General features: G+C 42.7%; 1 protein-coding gene across 1 annotated transcript in view; it reads left to right on the plus strand.

Moving 5' to 3' along the window:
- Positions 1–4,651: 4,651 nt before the first annotated feature.
- The window catches only part of MYH15 (myosin heavy chain 15), a 45,035-nt gene continuing 28,977 nt past the window's right edge, over positions 4,652–20,709 (plus strand). The window contains exons 1-16 of the mRNA XM_010395851.2: positions 4,652–4,800; positions 5,856–5,959; positions 6,488–6,631; positions 8,322–8,478; positions 9,888–9,915; positions 10,783–10,876; positions 12,180–12,197; positions 12,804–12,896; positions 14,209–14,272; positions 14,365–14,463; positions 16,351–16,454; positions 16,864–17,002; positions 17,576–17,694; positions 18,788–18,937; positions 19,241–19,411; positions 20,490–20,669. Of these exons, the coding sequence (XP_010394153.1) occupies positions 4,707–4,800; positions 5,856–5,959; positions 6,488–6,631; positions 8,322–8,478; positions 9,888–9,915; positions 10,783–10,876; positions 12,180–12,197; positions 12,804–12,896; positions 14,209–14,272; positions 14,365–14,463; positions 16,351–16,454; positions 16,864–17,002; positions 17,576–17,694; positions 18,788–18,937; positions 19,241–19,411; positions 20,490–20,669 (1,758 nt within the window). The 5' untranslated portion in view covers positions 4,652–4,706. The remainder of the gene's footprint in view (positions 4,801–5,855; positions 5,960–6,487; positions 6,632–8,321; positions 8,479–9,887; positions 9,916–10,782; positions 10,877–12,179; positions 12,198–12,803; positions 12,897–14,208; positions 14,273–14,364; positions 14,464–16,350; positions 16,455–16,863; positions 17,003–17,575; positions 17,695–18,787; positions 18,938–19,240; positions 19,412–20,489; positions 20,670–20,709) is intronic.

Below are 20,709 nucleotides of genomic sequence, written 5' to 3' on the forward strand. Positions count from 1 at the left end.
GCGTGTTATATCCTCATGACTTGAAATAATCATATTCTCAGCCTTCACAGCAGATTAACAATTTCCAAAAATCTTGGTGATGCTTGTGATTTACCTTGTTTTAAACTATGTGATCAGGAGCGTCTGCTTGAGTTTACACAAGCACACACTGTTCACCTAAGCAGCCAAAATCACCACCTCCCTTTTTTTTTTTTTTGCCAGATATAAAGCAAAAAGATGGTGATTTAGATCTGACATTGACACACATCTGTGCTGCAAGGCACCAAACACCTCTAAAGCAGCAGGCTGGGCAGATTCTGGTGTGAGTGAGATAGCCAGTCCAACCCTAGAACACGACACAAGCTGCTCGTGTTCAGCTCAATTCACAGAGGAATCCAGACCAGGATGGCAAGCTTCATCCCTAGCTCTACCAGAGCACCCTCCTCTCCAGTCTGTCTGGAGGTGAGCATGTCTCTAGCACAGCAGTAGTGATTCTCTGCCTCTTGGTTGCATTCCCCAAATGCTAAAAATACCAAGTTACTGAAGCACTCAGATCCTCAGAGCTGCCACATCAGTCTCCTGTCTTTGAGCCTATCACTTCCAGAAATTCCTGTTTCTTACAAGCCAACTTTGTCTGTACAACCTGTCCCTGTCCAGTCTTCAGCATAACAGCTTTAAAAATAGCAGATTCAGTATGCAGACATTTTCCTTCTTGCCTGGTCACAAACCAAGCCACTTGTTCCTGTGGGTATCTAGGAATTCAATGAAGTTGTGGATAAGCTCCCTCCTTGCTTCCTTGGAATTGAGTTTTGTAAAGAACTAATATATTGTCTTCCCTTGTGGCCAACAAGCATTATCTACAGTATTTATTTTCCTTTCTGCTTTTATATTCAGTTTATGCTGGAACCAAAGGAAACTTATGTATCTACCTATGCTGGTAAAAGCAAATCAATCTGGCAGTGTCAATTGTTTTGTTATTTATGGGTTGCAATGAAATGAGACCTGAGTTACTCATGGTGCTTGTTTCACAGGAAAAATGAGTTTACAATAAGAAGGCCAGACATTGCCTAAATTGGGACTCATAAATTAGTTTCCTGAAGCAAAGGACTCACTAAAATTGATGCCTACTTTGTTCTTTATCTGTGATTCACTTTCTGGGCAGAATCAATACATCCTTAGATTTCTTCCCTGTCTTGCCTTGTTCATGAACTGGGGAACACCTGTGTATCCCAAACCTGAGCCTATAGTCTTGGCTTTAAGACTCCTGGGGCCCAAAAAGGGATTTAAAGCTCTTGGCTGGGATGTGAGAATCCACATCCCAGCCTTGTTGCTTGAAGGGAATTTGGCTCACATAACTAAATTCCCTTAATAATCACTTATCCCTGGTGCAAAAAGCTTTGAATTTCATATTCCAGAAGAGTTATGTCTGAATAGTCTTAATTTACACCCACACAACCCCTGCAAGCCTATGGTAATTAAGTTCTGAAGCACTTGGAAAAGCAATACTAGCCCTAGTGAAAACACAGAAGCAGGAAAGGCTTCTTCCATGAAGTCATGGAGCAAGAATGGTGTGGTGAGGGGTGGCCGGGACCGAGTGCGCCACTCCCCACTGACATTCCTGCCCCCCTTCGTCAGGGCACGGCCACATGTGTCCCCTCCTTGGGCATTGTCTCCTCAGCTGGGATCCAGCGGACAAATATAGGCATGAGGGAAAACTGCTGATGCCTTTAAACAGTTATCAGCAGTGACCTTGAGATAGGGGCATATAAAGTTTGCACCAGGCAGAGTCGTGACACTTTCTGTGTGCTCTCCAGGGTGAGTACCAACCTCTCTCACTTTTAAGCGTGGGTGCTGTGCTCTAACACTGTACCGTGGGTTTGATATGATTGAGGCTTTCATGTGGCTTAAAGTTTTAGTAGTAGTATCAGTAAACATCTAGCCTGTGGTAGTCACTGTAGGATGCTGCTTGAATGCTTGAATGGCAAGTAAATATTTCTTCTCTAACATCAGTGCGTTCATTTTACCAGCTGGAATAACTACTTAGGGAAGTGTCAGGTCCCTTGTAATTATGCATCTGATGAAATGATTAGCCAGTGCCTGCAAGTCATCTTTTCTGTCTTCTCTATCATCTGCAAGAGATGATGGCTTATGCAATTTACAATTTTAAGTAGCATATTGGTCTGAGGCATTCTTTAATCCAGCCTGAGTTACAACCCTTGGAGCATCACTGGGCTGCCTTTCCAGGCCAGGCAGTGCTACTGCAACATTCCTGCCTGCCCTCAGTGCTACAGTCACTTCCAACAGCCCCAGCAAAGACAGACAAGGTCCCTTCTTTCCAAGTCTGAGTGCACCATCAAACTGTTGGTGGTCCTGGGCATGCCACTTCACTTTGTGTAACAATATCGGCTTTCTACAGGGAGCAGGCGTTTTCAAGGAACTCCCACAGCTGATACACAAGGGCTGGCTCTTTTTGTTGTTAGCTACAACTGGTTGAATGGGAACACCTTTAGCTTTAGCCTTGTCTTTCCTGACTATTCTGCATTTTAAAAATAAACAAAACAAAATTTTCCACTTCTTTTATCTGCCGATGGATTTGCCTCACTGAGTTCTCTGCACCCCCAAGGCGTGGTCTGCCTGGGCTCCAGCCTCTGCCATAACTCCAAACACCCAGGCTGCTGAAGGAATAGGGGTTCTCTCCCAGCTGCCAGAATGCCGCTTTGCTCCATAACATACTTGCCATAGTGGTCCACCCTGAATATGGGGGGGAAAAAGGAAGAGATAAGAAGGTGATGGCTGAGGAACTGTCCCTAGGAGGTCTGCAAATGGAGCCAGGTGTCACAAAAGTGATTCAGGGTACTTTAGTGTATTCTAGGACTTGTGAGAACCTGCCCTGACTCCTAGAGATTAACACTGGAGTGGCCCCTCTGGCATTTGCACGTTTAATGTGAAATGACACTTACGTGCTCTAATGCTGTTCTGTTTAAATTATGAACTGATGTAATTTCATTGCTCCACTAGAGCTGAGACACACTTAGAGAGAGAGGGGCTCCTCCATTGAATTGTATGTCCAGCTGGGAATTTTGGTCAGTTCAGATGATGTTAAAATAATTGGCGATACTTGTGCTTATGTAGGTGCTTAATCTTTAAAAAGATTAAGGTGTAAAAAATTACTTAAAAATCTAGAAAAAATTAAGGCTAGTTCTGAGAAAGAGAATTTTTTCTCTACAGCAACAAGACAGAAGGTACCAAGTTTTTACTGCAGCAGTGGGACAGGGCTGGATGTAACACTTTGGCAACTCTGCTGTCTTAGGGCTTTACGTTCCCTAGGAGGAACATGTTGAAAAAAAAGCTGCCTTAGCTGATGAGGAGTTTTTATCTCTACCAGGATCTTGTTAGAAAGAAATTGAATTAAATTTTGAAAGACTACAGTGTCTGTCTTGATAGGGGTCTTGAAAATTTATTCAGCTGCTCTGGATATTGCACAGTAAATACAACACGGGAAGAAGTTAAGGGTCACTTACACAGCTTTAAATAGTAATCAAATGGTGTCCTGACTTTAAAGAAAAAAATACCTGAAATTCTAAAATCATGTGCGTGCACCTTGTAGCATGGAACTTCTTTTAGACATCCTCTGGACAGCACCCTGAGTAGTTTATATGTGTGTGTAAGTATTTATGTCTGTAAAAAAACACCAAAACTAAACAAAACAAAAAACCCCCGACGTATCTGTTTGATCATTTTAGAGAGTACAAAACAAATTAATTACTTGGCAGCACAAATGCAGCAAATTAATCTCACTGAGACTCACGTCCCCTGCCCTCTCTTTCATGAAAAAAGACTCCTAAACACTGTGCCCTTGTCATTTGCAAAAACAAGTGCAGGTATTAAGCTGGACTAATAAACTCAAAGCCATCTGAAAACATATGAAGGCCTTGCACCAATTCTGCAGATACACCTGCCCTTGGCCATGCCCTGCCGCAGGGGGATGCCTAGCCTGGTGAATTTGGATGGAGCAGCAACCTGGGAAGCTGTACCAGCACAGGACCTCCCAGAGCCATGTCAGTCCTGTTTTTATTGACATGCCAATTCCTGAATCAGAGAAGTGTACTGCAGGGAGCAGAGCTGTTTCCAGCTCTAGTGCTGACTTTCTGCAGTGAGAGTGTGAGCGTACATCCCTGCAGCTTTGCAGCAGTGAAGTCTTGCTCCTTGTTTCCCAGAAAATGCCTGCCTGAGATGGTGCTTGAATCGGCTGAGCGGCACAGCCCCAGGGAGACCTGTGGGAGAGTATACCTTTGCCCCAGACGATTTTGAAAGGGGCCAGAAGAGGCTCCTGCCAAGTGGTCTTTAAAATCACAGCTGCAAGTGGTCTCTCCTGCTCTTAGGCACCATTTGTGCCAAAAAGAAGAGACAAAATCCTCCTGTGGAGATAACTGCGACCAATGTTGAGGTGTAGAACCTTTCAAGACCTGGCTGACTTTTAATAAACTGAGCCAAGGAAGGGTTTAACTAAAGGTGCAGCATAGTCCCAAATCTGTGTTAGGCATTTGTGTGTAACATTAATCATCCCTTTGATCAGCCACCTGCCATGGCAGGTGCATTTTATGCTGAGTTGTCTGATATTGTTCACAAAATAGATAATTGTTTTGGTTTTTTGCCCCTCTTTCTTTGGTAGACTGGGTGCCTTTCTTTTTCCTCTGTGAGCTGTGCCACCTTGAACTCTTGCCAAGATGATGGTCGATATGACAGAGTTTGGGGAGGCTGCTCCCTACCTCCGAAAGAGCGAGAAGGAGCTGATGATGGCTCAGACTGTTGCCTTCGATGGTGAGTTGTGCCCCCCTTTGTGCTGCCAGGAGCTGGTTCAGAGGGATAAGGGTCACACACAGATGTAGTCAAAGAAATGCAGAGCAAAGCAGGATGCAAAGCCTCCGTTGTCACTGCTGTGCTGCTGCTGTTGGAGGTAGCTGGTTCAACCAAGTTTGGGTTCCTTTATTCTGCAAAGCTATTAAAAACTCCCAGATAGTAAAAAATAAAAATAATCTATGGCAAGTAAGTGTTTATCTAGATTTAGAAGCAAGGTGTATTGGTACTGCTCTGCTAAAAGGGGGATCATCTCTGTCAGTTTTAGAGAAAAACAACAGACATTGATGTTTCTGTAATGAGAGATTCTGTGGCCTGACTAAATGTCTTACTTGCTTTGCAGCCTGTATGGTAATGTGATGCTAGCTTTTAGTTTCTCATAATTTAATTTTCTTTAAATGGGTTTCTATGAGCCCTGAGGTTTAGTAGTAAGTGTGAATACATCAATAACTGTGGCCTTTCACTCTTCACAACAGTTGCTGTAACTAAAGGCCCAAAGTCTCGTGCAGCTGCTCCAAACTCTAAAAAGGCACATACATAACTCAGTGTGAGTTATTAATAATGCTGTTCTTTAACATAAATCTCAGAAGAATGTGAAGGAATAAGGTTAAATCTGATAGCTGGCAGTCAAATAATGTGGGCTGGATTCCTTGAGCAGTTTGAAATTCTCTGTGTGACTTTTCAGCAAACGCCTCAATTTGGTCTTGGATCTCAGTTCCTCCATCTGCACACTGGTGATAATGATTATGGATTTCCCATGGAGGCTGAGGCTTAGCTAGCATTTGTGAAATATTTTGACACCTTTTGCTGGAAGGATCTAGAGGAAGCTGAGCAGTAGTTTCAAAGGAAGACAACATTTGGGAGCCCTATGCCTTCTGCTTCATCAGGCAGCTTCCCAGCATTGCCAATCTGCTGCAATCCCAGAGGTTTTGTGTCGCTTCTGCAGAAAAAGTAATCCAGCAATCTCACTTAGCTAGGCATGGTGCTGCTGTTTGATATAAGTCTTCTTAATTTCACAGGGAAGAAGAAATGCTGGGTTCCTGATGAAAAGAAAGCTTACGTTGAAGCTGAAATTACGGAAACCAGCGAAGGCAAAGTGACCGTGCAAACAACGGATGGAAGGGTACAAAACTGGTTTTGTCCGATCTGTGACTAACAAGGCCAGAGCTGCAAGCTACAGAATTGCCCTGGTTTCAGCTCAGTTGCCTTTTTCATGAAATGGTGTGAATGGAAAGCCTCAGTTACTGATGCCAGCTCAGGATAGGATAACACACGAAAAACCACCAAGGGAAAACCAGCAATGCAGCAATGGGTGGGCGAGCATCAGCCACCGCACAGCCAGAGGCAAGCTGTGACTGGAGGTTTGCAACAAGCCAGTTCTGATTTGGTCCCCAGAGCTAAAAACCCAGGCTCTAGCCAAATTTCATTACTTCTTTTGCAGCCATAACATCGTGCTTCTTACTTTTGTCATCTCAGGCTTCCCCCGTTCTTCTGATACCTGTGCAAACACACGGTATCGCGCACATAGGCAGTGACTGACCTGGAGAACTTCCCTCTGCTGGGGGAAAAGCATGTATTCTCCTATAAGGTGTATGAAGCAACAGAAAATCCCCGTGTCTTCCAGTGTTGCTGTATTTGCTTGTCTTTGCAGACCATGACTATAAAAGAAGATGACGTGCAGACAATGAACCCTCCCAAATTCGACATGATCGAGGACATGTCTATGCTGACCCACCTGAACGAGGCGTCCGTGCTGTACAACCTGAGGAAGCGCTACAGCAACTGGATGATCTATGTAAGGGCCACAGCGGGGGTACATTTAGCAACCTGCATTTCAAGTGCTGACATCGTGTTTGAGCATGTTGTGTTCTTCATGTTCGTTTTACAACTCTGATAAGTCACAAAAGTGAGGGTCTTGCTCTTCACCTCAAGAAAGATGCTGCTTGGAGCTGGCTGAATACAGACAGACAAAACTGAGTGAATAAGATGTTTCCTGGCTCCTTGGTTTTGCTTGCTTGCCTAGGAAAGGGATGGTGCGGGACATTTTTCTTCAGTCACGTTGTTGGGGAGACCCAGTTTATTTTTCATCTTCTAACACTAATCCATGTCAACACCAGCCATAGGGATTTCTTTGTTAAGAAACAATGCCTCAAGCTCAGAGTTCTTTACACACACAAGTTCTTTAAAGTAGGACCCTTAGTTCGGTAGTTACATTCCCTTCATTTTCAGTGCTAACATCTGTCTTGTTGCACTCTGGCCTTTTCCCTTGTTTTGTATCTTCCCCATGACATCATGGGTTTCTGTCAACACCAGAACATGCATTAGTAGCATTTAATTTTATAGGGCCCGAATTTTGTTCTCAGTTAGCTACATTCAATTGTGTTTGAAATCAGTCAAAGGAATCCATTGATTTTCCAGGCAATCCCTGCTCTGGTTTTTGGTGTTCATCAGAAGAGCAAATCCAACATTACCCATTTAAATTCTGACTGTCAAACATTTTCTGTGTTTCTCTAATAACCCCTGTATGGACATGTAGAGCCTAAAGCATAGCTTTGTTTGCAGATCAGTATAGGTAGAAAATTAAACTGGGATCTTGCCTTAATCTGTTTACTGGTAGGGGTTTATTCTTTGTAGAAAACAGGACTGAAGATTCATGCCAAGGCTGTTTGGGAGCATGACCTAATGCTGTTTTTAGGGGAAGGGACCTGGATTTTACCTGAAACTTTTAAAATTTAATTGAGCTCATTAATCTATGTGAATTTAGTGATTGTGCCCATATGATAACTGGGTTTCTTTGAAGATTTTGCTGCAAGCTGGGCTAAATACATGAAAAATTACCAGCTGACACCAATTGCCTGGGGTTACAACTCAAAGCTGATTCTTCCTCAGAGTGACCAGGCCCCAGTGAACTGATGTATATCATCCAAAAAGCACCTATAAAGAGATTTTTACCAACCTGGCATCTCCAAAAGCTGAAGAAGGTTCCACAGCTTTGGGGTACAACACTGTGAAGTGGTTTTCTCTTTGAACGCCCACCAGAAATTGTCTCAAGGTTCTTGCATTAAATTAATAATGGGAGGTTGTTTCTCTTTCTAAAAATGGAGTTCAAACAGGGAAGCTGTAACTTTCCATTGCAATGTCTGTTTTCAAGAGGAAACAACTCTCATGGAATAGGAAGGCACAAAGTCAGACACAACACTATTTGCTGCTCCTTTGTTTTACTGAAGGGGATGTTTCCATTTCTGGTTGAGACCTCAAAACCATTTTTTTTCCTTTTGAAAACTGTTCAATATCTGCAGTTTTGGTATGAATTAGGAAGTCACTTAGCAGACCAGTAGCTTCTGAAATTCAGAAAGTCTAAAATTCAAGTCAGAATTCAAACCCAAATCAGCAGCTGGCGATTCCACATCCTGCTTGGTTAACCGAGACTTCTTGCCTTATAGCTTGAGTGAATTTTTTCACTCTGGTTTTGTGTCACTCTCTAGACATATTCCGGTTTATTCTGTGTGACCATAAATCCCTACAAGTGGTTGCCAGTCTACAAATCGGAGGTTGTTGCTGCGTACAAAGGCAAGCGGCGCTCGGAGGCTCCTCCCCACATCTTCTCCATTGCTGACAACGCGTACCACGACATGCTGCGCAGTAGGTGCCACTGCCTGCCTTCGCACCGCCTGTCGCCTCATTGGGCTGGTGTCACTGTGCCGCAGGGAGGTGTATGAGAGCTTTTGCAGCATGTAACAAACAGGAAAATAGTCCGCAAGCAACAGGGCAGTCTGTGATGATTTTATATATGTATATGTATGTGTATGTGTATACTCATTTTGTTTTTAAACTGCCCTGCCTGTTCCTGTGGTACTTGTGGTAGCTGTCTGTAAGGTGCACAGATTTAGCTGTCTGATCTGAGTGAATCCATCAGTTCTCAACAGAAACGGGGCCATGTCCCCAGGGTCTGTTAGCGCTTTCCCAAATTCAGAAATAAGCCTGCAGACAGTTCATGGTCGGTACCATGACGCTGGTAAGAGGCGTGCATTCAAACGCCAGCGAGGGCAAGCTCTGCGGGCTGCTGTGAGCACACGGCTGGCGTGAACCTGACCTGTGGCAGTGTCGCAGCGACTGCCGTGCGTCCCGGCACCAATCCTGTGGCAGAGAACTCCACATTTCCCTGGGAAATTTCGTCACCCTGATCCTCGAGTTACTGGGAAAAAACCGAGTTTATCAGCAGAGGGCAGCAGCGATGTGCTCACATTAGGTCTTGCGAGGCAGGATAAATCCAAAAGAGGCTTGACCGGAACGCATCCCGCTGTCCCTTGGTTTTAGTAAAATGGAAAGTGCCTCAGCTGTGACGGGGCAAAAAGCACCGGGCAGAGAGAATGTGTGTGTGGCTGCAAAGAAATGCTCTTTCATCAGATAAGGCTGCTCAATATGTAGCCTGCCATGATGACTGGAATTATAAAAAGGAAAGAGGAATTTAGGCTCAGTGACTTGGGAAGCTGCCATGATTTAGCTTTTGCTGAACTTGATTAATAATATATTAGGGCTGCAGAGTGTTCTAATAAATGGTTGTTTCTGATCAGGCAATTAGGCGTGGACAATAGGCTTCTTTATTCCAGCAGCATGGCCAGCTGAGGAGGGGTACATACGCATTTTAAGGAACAGCTTGTGAAAAAAGAGCAAAATTACTTGGGTTGGTCTAGTATTGCAGGAACAGAAAGGTCAGATGTGAGCAAAGACACACTCAGGAGTAAGAGAATAAATATTTCGAGAACAGGAAATTACTTTCTTTATTATAGTTTCCCAGACACAGATGAACGTGTACAACTGACAGGTATTTAATACCAATTTGAGCAAAACACAAGAGAAGGATTCAGAGCAGGGCTGGAACTTGCACTTCTGGAAATCATTCTGAATGATACTAATTTCTGTCTTTCTGCCTTTGCTTCATGTGATTCTCTCCTGTCCTTGCATGACTGATTCTGTTACTCCTTTGCAGTTATAGTAAGTGATTTGTACACCCTACTAATTTTGCCTCTTTTTTTTCCCCCCTTTCACAGATCGGGAGAACCAGTCTATGCTGATCACGTAAGTGCTGCTTTTTTGACTGATTTGAGACTCTGTTGCTGTGAAAAACTTTGAAGAAAAAACCCTGATAAAATACAAGTTGACTCTTAAAATCTCAGCTCAATTGCCTGGAACTTGATTCAAGCTGAATAACTGTCAATTTGGCCATCTGATGGGTAACTTGACCTCCATGAGAAAGGAGTAGCTAAAGGTTTGATGGAGCCTGGCCCATTTCTGATCCCCATCTGGTGAACATTCCATGTAGGCATGAAAACAACTCAGCAGGCAATTAAAACAGCTCCTTGCAATATTAGCATTTCTGTGGCTGTCCTCTTTGGACACAGAGGACTCCTTCTGTTTCGTGTGGTTACTCTTGCTGAAAGTTATATTTCAGAGTGTTGTGTAGATGCATCTAAAGAGAGGGAGATGACCAAGGTAGAAAGGAGTACGTGTGACGTTTACTGGCAAAGATGGAACAAAGATGGAGACTTGGGTGGCTCTACTGAGTTACATGTGCTCTTGAGTAATGCTGCAAATTACTGCAGCTTTTCTCTACTTCTTCTAGGTCATTAACTGTATACAGGTATATGCCAGATAGTCAGGCTGGAGGTTTGTAATAAAACTTCATGCCCCTGAAAGAAGCTCAGTGTGGCGTGGGTTTGTATGGGACTTCTGAGCTCAGTTGTGTGGAGAACGAGTTACTGCTGTCATAGAACTGCACCTCTTCACTCAGTCAATTTGATGTGATTTCCACAGAAAAGGCTGGGCAACAGGCTGCAAATACCGGAGTCAGTGAGTCTGAGAACAGCCTTGAGGGGAGGACAGGGGTTAAAAGGATGAGATGCAGCTGTTTGAGCAATGTCTATGTTCTCTTCCCCCTTCCTCTAGCGGAGAATCTGGTGCTGGCAAGACTGTCAACACAAAACGAGTCATCCAGTACTTTGCCACAGTGGCAGCCCTGGGTGAACCTGGGAAAAAGAACGTAAGTCTGCTGGTGGCTGACTCATTTCAGACTCCTGAGGTTCCTCTCTTGTGTACAACTAACCTCACGAGTCTGCAGTGCTGAGAGCATGCTGTTCTGAAGGGAGAAAGGCAATGCAAACACGAACTTGCCATGCTCCAGATGCAGCAGAAACTCCACTTCTGGTTCTGGACAGATGCTTGTTGCTGCCACTTTTATTTTTTTTTCCCCAGGAGTTTCAGTTTTTGTGTGTGATAAATATCCTTCTGATTGTGTTAAAGCTGGTCAGAAGATGGGGAGACTGTAAAGAATAAGAAATTATTTTTTCAAATGGAAAATAGTCTTCAAAGGGACGAGGATTATAACTTCTCATCAAAATGTCTGTTTCATTGAAAGCTTTTCTGTCCACAAAAAAGTGATTGTTTTGACAAAAGATTTTTTTTCAATCAGCTTTTCTGCATTTCTGTTTGGATAAGTGCTGTTCTGCTTATAAGTGCTCTCTAAGGTTACAGTGAATACTGTATTCATGCTACTTTTTATCTTGTGTTGCTATGAGCTTATTTGCTACGAGCTTCATTGCACTTGAAGGGTTCAGTGCTCTTTTGTGGTGAATTAACTGATTCCTATGAACTGTATTTTTAAGGCCAGAATTTCAGCTGTGCTTCAAGTCTGTGCACAGAACTCACGTCATCAAAATCTAATATACATTCTCTTGAGGCCTCCAAAACTTTCTTAACAAATGCTTGAGTTGTCCAGAGCCAGCTTCCTGCATGCAATGAGGCTGGTGTTCATCATGGTGTCTAAAACCTGGTGTGCTCATGCAAAAATGGTGCTCCTACCCCTAGCTTGTTGTTTTAACTTCTGCTGCAGAAATCTACCTGGTTTTGCTCTGGAAATGTCCCATGAGGAACCAAAACACCAACTAACTGAACAGAGAAAAAAGATTGCTGCCAGGTGGCAAGAATAAAAGAGTGTAAATGCAAACAGACAAGTTCTAGGCAATAAGATTGTGCTGTACTTGAACTTTTGGATTATTTGGGGGGGAAAAAAATGGTGATGACAATGAAAATGAAATGCAACCTGAGCTGATAAACTACATGAAACATCTTCCAGGTGCAATACCTTGTTTTGCATCATTGTGATGTGTGGAGAATACAAAGTAACAGCCACACGTGCTTTTTGAAGGCTTCAAAAAGCACTTCTGGTGTGTTGGTGCCCATGAGGCAGCTAACCTTGCTTATTGTTATCGTTTGTATTGTTCTTTGTGTTAGTATTCACATTCTCTCTCTTTTTTCTCTCCATTGTGTTCCTATTTTGTCAACAGCCAGCTACCAAAACTGGGGTAAGTTATGAGCTTTGCTGTTTTATTTTTTCCTCGTAAAATTGGCGTTGGGCTCTGACAGATGGGTCATGAGCCTCAGCATTTCACTTGGTGTGGTTCCCGGGTGAATGATGAATGACCCCCGGAGCCCCGGAAGGAAAGGTCACGCACTTCCCAAACTGAACTCTATGCGACCAGCAGTTAAAGCTTTTCTCATCTCCAAAAATCCCAAATGTTACAAGCTCCAAGTGCTTTTAAATCAAGTGCATTCTAGTGCTTGTCACTGTCTTCAGTAGCCCTTCTCCTACACACACTGCTCCTTCCTCGGATGTCCCCACATGCTCCCCAGTACACTCGGTGATTTCTTTCTCATGCAGATGGCACAAGATATAAATCTACAAAGCCAAACAGTAGGGAGCAGCCGAATGTTCGAGGCCTTTTAAGCGCTCATAATTGACTGATGGTCTCGCTGTTCTGCCATTCACACTGTGCCGCCCCTGGGTTGAAGCTAAATAAATCACTCTGTTACAGAGGCTCCATTCTGTAAGTGAATGCATGGCTGAGTTAGAGCTGAAAGATATCTGTGGCCTGTAGGTTTCTCAATAGTATTTCAACCTTGATTTCTAGGGAACCTTGGAGGATCAAATCATTCAAGCAAACCCAGCCCTAGAAGCTTTTGGAAATGCCAAAACCCTGCGAAACGACAATTCCTCACGTTTTGTAAGTCTGCAGCATAATCTAGTGATGGCTTATTCAAAAGTGGCCAGTTAATAACACCCGTGTCATAATCCCTTCATAAACTGCATTTTGCCCACTAAAATGATTGGATTTCCATGGAGTGAAAGAATAACATAGTAGGATCTAACAAAAAAACCCCTACTGAAATGATAAAAAAATAAAGAGAAACAAAGCAAGATCAATAATTATTTCTTGATGAATAATTATTTGAACTGTTTAAATTATTTAAAATGAACAGAAGCCCAGTTTTAGGAAGCCCTTTGAACAGCAATGGTAGGTCTTCCCCAGAACTGCCTCTGCATTGTTTTCCTACCCTTTTTTCCACTAGCCTGTCTTTCCCCCTTTCTATAGTAGCTGTACTTAGCCACTGAGAGTCAGAAATCCACCGCGGTCCCTGTTCCCTCCCACATTCTCCCCTATGCAGACCCGCCCTGCAGCAGTACTCCTACCCTTGGGCCATTACATTTGCCCTTTTGGCTCAGTAAGCTGTCCCTGCTGTGCTGCCTTCACCTTGGGGCTCTCCTCCTCTCCATTAGGTTTGCAGGAGAGCAATCCTCTTGGGAGCTCTTCCTCTGCCACATTTGGTTGACATTGTCTCAGAGGTCCGAAAGGAATGGCATGAGGATGACAAGCCTGAGTTTGGAGCCCATGCTTCCCTAACAAATCCTGTTAAAAATTAGATTGGAAGGGGTGGAGAGGATCAAAGGTTGTAAGCATCTGTAAAGCTACACAATTGTATAAGGAGCTTGTCAGCTAGAATGGAAATTAATTGTTTTTAAAAGTTCATGTGTTTGAATATAAGAACCTAAATAAAAACTACAAAATTTTTATGAATTGGCAGGGATGGATATGTAAATTTAATGGGCGAAGCTGTGTAAAATCACAGCACTCTTTTGACATAAGTAGTTGCATGTAAGTTAGGACTGCAAATGAGGAGAAGCCAAAAAAAGGAGTCTGTGTGTCTTAAGCCCAGGCTTATTGCTCTGAGTACTGCATTACAGTAAACCTTCTTCATGCAACTGGAAGCCATGTGCTTTGCCATGTCTTAGCCTGGCAGATAAGTACACTGTTATCCTTTCTCCACAAGCAGATTACATAGCTCTGTATACAGATTTAGGCTTGGAAGACAGTAATATCATTGTTCGATATTTTTCATTGAAAATATGCCTGTGCAAAGCCAAGGAGTTGGCATAAACTAATTCTTTGGGCCAAATGATTTCCTTCAAGCAGCATCCTTTGTTTCCCTCTGTGTATACTATATGCACTAATTAGAATATTCTTCTGTGTCAATTAGGGCAAATTTATCCGAATCCATTTTGGAACTACAGGCAAGCTGTCATCTGCTGATATTGAGATTTGTAAGCAGCAAACTCCCTCCTTTTAAAAAATACAATTGCTCATCTGAAAGCCACAAGAGCCTTTCTCACTGAATTTTCCTTTGTGTGAGTAGATTTATTGGAGAAATCCCGAGTGATTTTCCAGCAACCTGGTGAAAGAGACTATCACATCTTCTACCAAATCCTGTCAGGAAAGAAACCGGAGTTACTAGGTAAGCATTGTGTGAATCTGCAGATTTTAAGAACCCAAACCTGAATAGACAGTGGATAAGAAAGGGTTAGGGGGCAAACCCATGTGCAGAAAGGCCCTTATGCTTCCACTTGGTGAAATTGAACTTCCACTGTCAAATACAGTCTTTCAGAGATGTTGTTCCAGTGTCAGTAGCAGAGACCACTTTTCTCATATTACAGATTAATCTAATGGGAGTAAGACTCAGGCAGGACTTTTAAAACTTAGCACTATAAAAGCAAAAAGTGTCACACTGAATTGTACTGAATTTGTGTAATCCAAGCTCTCAAAACATCTGGAAAATGCTATGCCTCCAGAAGCATTTGTGGTGATAAAACTTTAATTATCCAGATTTTCACATATGAGAAGATTTGCTTATAGGTCCATGAAGAAAAGCTAGTTTCCTCTTTCTGCCCCAAGTGACAAAGCTGGCATCCCAGAATGTTGTGTAGCAGGGGGGAATATTCAAAGCTGCCTGCTGCTGATTATGTGGCAATTACCCCTTTGAAGTTTCCCCTGGCTCAGTGTGGTCCCACAGACCCTCTGGAGAAGGGCAGAGAGGGGCCGAGACCTCTCTGCTCCTATCTCCTAATGCTTTGAATAAAACCTTCACTGGTTATTTAAGTGATGTGGTTTGCTGACTTCAATTTGTGCTCTGAAGGAACACATTTTGTAAAATGCGTTGGGGAGTCACTTTATTGCTCTTCTAAACTCCCACTAAGCCATAGCAATCATAATCTCTTTTGAAGTCTTATTATCCTGACAGTGCGTGGTCAAGTCCCTAACACTCTAAGCTTTACGTGGCCTAATTAACAATGATTACAGGAAAGATTTCAAGGAAGCTTTGCACTGAGATTCCTGTGAGAATCCCTGTGCTGGGAAAATGCTCTATTTCTCATAAACTCTCTGTGTACTCCACAACAGCACACACCTTTCTGGCTAGCAGGAGCATGTCTGCAGGCTCTTGAAGAAGCTGAAGCCAACAGGGACTTGTGTTTTGTAGACACAAAATGTATGTGCTTGTATATAAACACATCCATATGTAAATATGGATAAGTAAAAATATCAGTAAGTATGGATGAGGATAACTATAGATAAATTGATATATATCATAGTGACTACATAGCAGAGTAAGACAGGCTTATAGAGAATAAGATTTCATATAAACACACACTGATAGACATATATTTACACATATACATACTTAGACATGTAGGGTGTGTGTCTGTATATAAAAGATTGAAATCTAGATGAAACCTCAGTCTGGTGAATGTGGCTGAAACTTTCAGTTGATTTAAGGAAGCAGGACTCTGCCTGTACTTTTGGAGCTAGCTAGCTTTGTGGAAAATAACTCTGCATTTTTGGGTTTCCATCTGAAGGAAAGACGAGAAATGGGGCAAGCCATATTCTGACTTTTGTTTGTCAAAAGCCAGGTGTCTTCTGCAAAGAGTGCTGGAAGTCACTGTTCTGTGAGTCTGTTATAAAAAAGGGGAGCCATGCCCATACTCCCTGTCTTGGATCATACTAAAATATTTTTATCCTCTCTATATAGATGGGATTTTTATCCCTAAAGGCATGCAAGGCAGAAAGTAGAACTATACAGGAAATTATGAGCTCAACTTAATAGATGGGTATGCACAATAGATGTTAATATGCAGTATTTCCATAATCTTTTTATTCACACTTTCTCTACGTCTTCAGACTAACATAGAATAAGAGAGTTGGTTTCTGCCCTGCAGTTATTAAAATAAAAACAGCAAAACAACTCAGTAGTGCGGAGACAAATGTAGGTTACAGCTGATTTTTCCATCTCCATTTTTGAGGATAACTTGAATGGATGGCAGTTTTGACCTTGGCAGTTCCTTTACAGATATGCTACTGATCTCTACCAACCCATATGACTACCACTTCTGCTCACAAGGAGTAGTTACAGTGGACAACTTGGATGATGGAGAAGAATTGTTGGCAACAGATGTAAGTCTGTATAGATTTGAGTTTGGGTTTCCTAGATCAGGGGAGGAAGATTGCTGGGAGGAGTCTAACTTCTGTCACTGAAACTCTTGGACTAAAGCAAAAGCAGGAATGGGTGTTAACTGCATTCAGACCATCGAGCACAAGGCCTGGTAAATCGTTACACTTTTGAATGTGGTCCATGTAATGTCCCTCTTTTATAACTTTTGTATATAAAATGCTAGATGAAGAGAGCTTTGCCCTGGTTCCCCTGCCACTGCTGGGTCTTCAGGGTGTTCCAGTGACTGCTTTGGGTGATAATACCCCTTGGCAGGATAGTAATATCTGCCATGCAAAGGTAGATTGTGGGGCTGCAAAACACCGCTACTTTTGCGCAGGTAAGTGACAAAATATCTGTGTTTCCTTTCCATAGCAAGCCATGGACATCCTGGGATTTGTGTCCGATGAGAAGGCTGGTTCCTACAAGCTCACAGGTGCCATCATGCACTTTGGGAACATGAAATTCAAGCAAAGACCCAGAGAAGAGCAGGCAGAGGCTGATGGCACTGAAAGTAAGAATAACAGCTGAAATTACTCCTCAGCTTCAAAAGTCTGGCACATATGAGGCACTGTGCTGAGGAAGCAGCAGCCTGTTTGCTTTGTTCTTGCACACTGATCAGCCAAGAGTGCTGTATTTGTAACAGGCTTGTTCAGTGGTGGATGACCTTACTCAGCAGGAGATGAACAGACACAGTCAGGCTAACAGGATCAAATTCTGTTTTTGAGACCATTTGCACAAAATGGTTGTGAAATGCTGCTGTCTTAACTTTCTCTTTTGTGACTTCAGGTCTTGCTTCTTTACTTTCTCTTGCACCTGAAACTGTCTATAACCAGTGCAGAGATATGATCTTTTCCCTAAACCTGAAGAGTTTCTTAAGGAAGATTCTTGCAGCAACCAGGGTATCAACTAGTTAGATGACCTACCATAAGGGACAGTACAGGCATACCTAACATAAATCATTAAGAGACCAAAGTCTTTATCCAATTTGTCTTTGGAAGTGGATGTGCTTAATACTTTTTCTTTAGCTGGGCATGTTTCCATGTAGATGTTTAAAGCCAATTGAAACCTTGTTTCTCTTGACCAGGTGCTGACAAAGCTGCCTACCTGATGGGAATCAACTCCTCTGATTTGATTAAGGGTTTGTTGCACCCAAGAGTGAAAGTTGGCAACGAGTATGTGACCAAAGGTCAAAGTGTTGAACAGGTGAGGAGACGCTTTCAGGATATTTGGATACCTGTCTTGCAAGCCTTGAGGATTTGCCTGTAACATTTCAGAGACAGACAGCTGCTGGAAATATTAACATGAGCCTCTAGTAGCTGTTCTCATTTTATATCCCCAAACTTGGGGAAATAAATGGCATAATTGAGAGAAACTGGTGAAGAGACTGACAAAGGAATATTGGCCAGCACTGCTTTTGATAGAATTGTTTTTCTGATGTGTTAGTAGCAGTCACTCCAGGAAACCAGGTGCAGTAAAGCCACATGGGGATTGATAGCTAATTCTGGATGAGAATAGTTACCTAGAAGTGTTGAGCCATGGATTATTTATTCACTCATCATTCATTCATTATTCATGTAATTTTAATCTCTGTGTGACCTCAATCAGCTAAAGGCAATATCCACTTAAAGTTATCTCTTAATTTAGGGGAAAAAAAGTCCTTGGGTTGCTATGCTACAACTGTAGCAATACTGTAGAAAATGCTGCAGCATTTTGGTTACAATCAAAGTTGCTGTTTGAAGACAGCCTGTGATACAGGCTCAGAAACTGGAAAATGCTACAGAGAGGTCTATCCTAATGGTGTAAATGTGCATAGGCTAAAGAAGAGACTTTAGACAGACTTTTTCTATTGCCTGCTCATGCCATAGCATCCCTCAAAAATTAGAAGCAAAAGTCAATTAACAACCTGAGCATAGATCTCCTCCCTATTCTGGCAGTAGCTCTGGACATCATAGCTGGCATCTGACCTGTGAGCTTTCTGATACCTTACTTCCACAGAAATATAATGGATTAAATCATTTGGAACTTGCTTTCCAGCTGTTTCCCAAGATGTACTTTGCGAGCACTTTACGTACGTGTTAGTAGACATCCACATATATAGCAATGATTTGGAGAAAATTCAGCAGAGATAAGAGGAGAAGCTGTGTGTTGTATTAACTATGCCTTGGTGATTGTACAAACCACTGTGAAATTTCATTTAAACTGTAAGCAGACACTGAAACAGGCTACTGCACAAAAATCCTTGTGTTCCACAGTGAATTTTATTTCACACAGTGGTGTTCTGAAACATGTATTTTAGGTTCTGTATGCTGTCGGGGCCTTATCTAAGGCAGTGTACGATCGAATGTTCAAGTGGCTGGTGGTCCGTATCAACAAGACCTTGGACACTAAGCTGCCAAGGCAGTTCTTCATTGGAGTCCTGGATATTGCTGGGTTTGAAATCTTTGATGTGAGTATTAATGTGTGAGGACTGGGTGGAAGGACATAAAAGATGCCAAGAGATAGCTCTTGGCTGGGTGTTTCTCTTTCTAAATGAACAGAAGGCAAAGTGCTGAGAAAGCCATAAGGCAAATAGTGTATATGATTTTACATGGGTTTTTTTCCATGAACAGATGTAAAAACCACTTGGCTGGACATGCCAATAGTTCCTGGGAACAGCATCTCATATGCTTTGGGCTGTAAACAGTTTCCTTCTTGCTGTTCCACCAAGTTAACTGCGATGCAAATGCTTCTTTTTTATCTCTTTCTGCAGTTTAACAGCTTTGAGCAGCTGTGCATCAATTACACTAATGAGAAACTGCAACAGTTTTTCAATCATCACATGTTTGTCCTGGAGCAAGAGGAGTATAAGAAGGAAGGCATTGAGTGGGTATTCATTGACTTTGGCATGGACCTGCAGGCCTGCATCGATCTAATCGAGAAGGTATGAACATGCTAAGGAGTATTTACTGAATTGGTTTTATTCATGATGCTCCCCTGGATGTGTCCTCTCGGCCCAGTGAACAGAGTAGGATAAGCAGCATGACAAACTTCTTGCCTTTCTACCTGCAATACAGAATCAAAGGAAAATCAGTGTTTGTGGCTACTCAGCTTTACCTTTTTAATTCTGCCTTACAGAGCCAACAGCAGCCAAAGCTGTAATTGGTAATGTAACTGGTAATTTGTATGGCTGGATCATCTTCCCTGGTTTGCACTTTTATCTTTCTCTGTCCCTGCTGTTCCTCCATTTAGTCTGTGCCACATATGCTTAATATCAAACTCATCAGCTTTTCAGGGCAAATGCAACGTTTTAGTCTTGTGCCCTGTGAGGCTCCTCTTTCTCACCTTACGTGCTGTTGTGTAAGGTCCTTTGTGCTCTTTCTACCCTGAAAAGGAAAGAAACCTCTTACCACCTCCCCAGCATGGGATATGCCTTTCTGTTTCCCTTATTTGTGAGTATAATGTGGTCCTGGTGGGGACAGCTGTCCCCTGCTGTATAACCTTTCTTTCTATCTCTCTTTCTGCCATGTTTTATGGCACAGCATCAAACCCTGCTGGTCTGTGAGGAAACACGAAATTTTGCTTCTTGCATTAGCAGGAAATTTGGAACAGCAGTAGAAAGGCTGATTATTAAATTGTCTTCTATTTGTTCACTTTCTCGTCCAAGGGCAGGATATCTGTGCATGATCCTAATCCCTCAAGACCAATCTGCCCAGTGCTCCGAGGTTCATTCATCTCTTCCCGAGATATGAATGAAAAAAGGCTAGTTGGTCCAGCTGCCCTTTCTGGAAGCCATCATAAAGCCTCCTAAGGCAGAAGTGACATACTGAATAGTCAAAGGTGACATTCTGAATCATCAAAGGGGTGGTTTCTATTTTAACAGAATAGACAAAGACTTCCTTCTCAGGCTGAGAAGAAATTTCGCAGGCTTCAAATTCCATCAGATAAAACTTACAGGCTGCGTAGCCACTGGAAGCAGGTAGCCTAAACATTTCCCAACAAAGATGCTCTTAAATCCACAGCCACTGGGAATCCTGTCTATCCTTGAAGAGGAGTGCATGTTCCCGAAAGCTACAGATATGACATTCAAATCCAAACTCTACGACAACCATCTTGGCAAGTCACCCAACTTACAGAAGCCCAGGCCTGATAAGAAAAGGAAATATGAAGCTCACTTTGAACTCCTTCATTATGCTGGTGCAGTAAGTTCCTCTGCTGGCTGGTAGACTTTGTATCAGAGGT

This window comes from Corvus cornix, chromosome 1 (genome assembly GCF_000738735.6).
Source record: "Corvus cornix cornix isolate S_Up_H32 chromosome 1, ASM73873v5, whole genome shotgun sequence".
Classification (NCBI taxonomy): domain Eukaryota; kingdom Metazoa; phylum Chordata; class Aves; order Passeriformes; family Corvidae; genus Corvus; species Corvus cornix.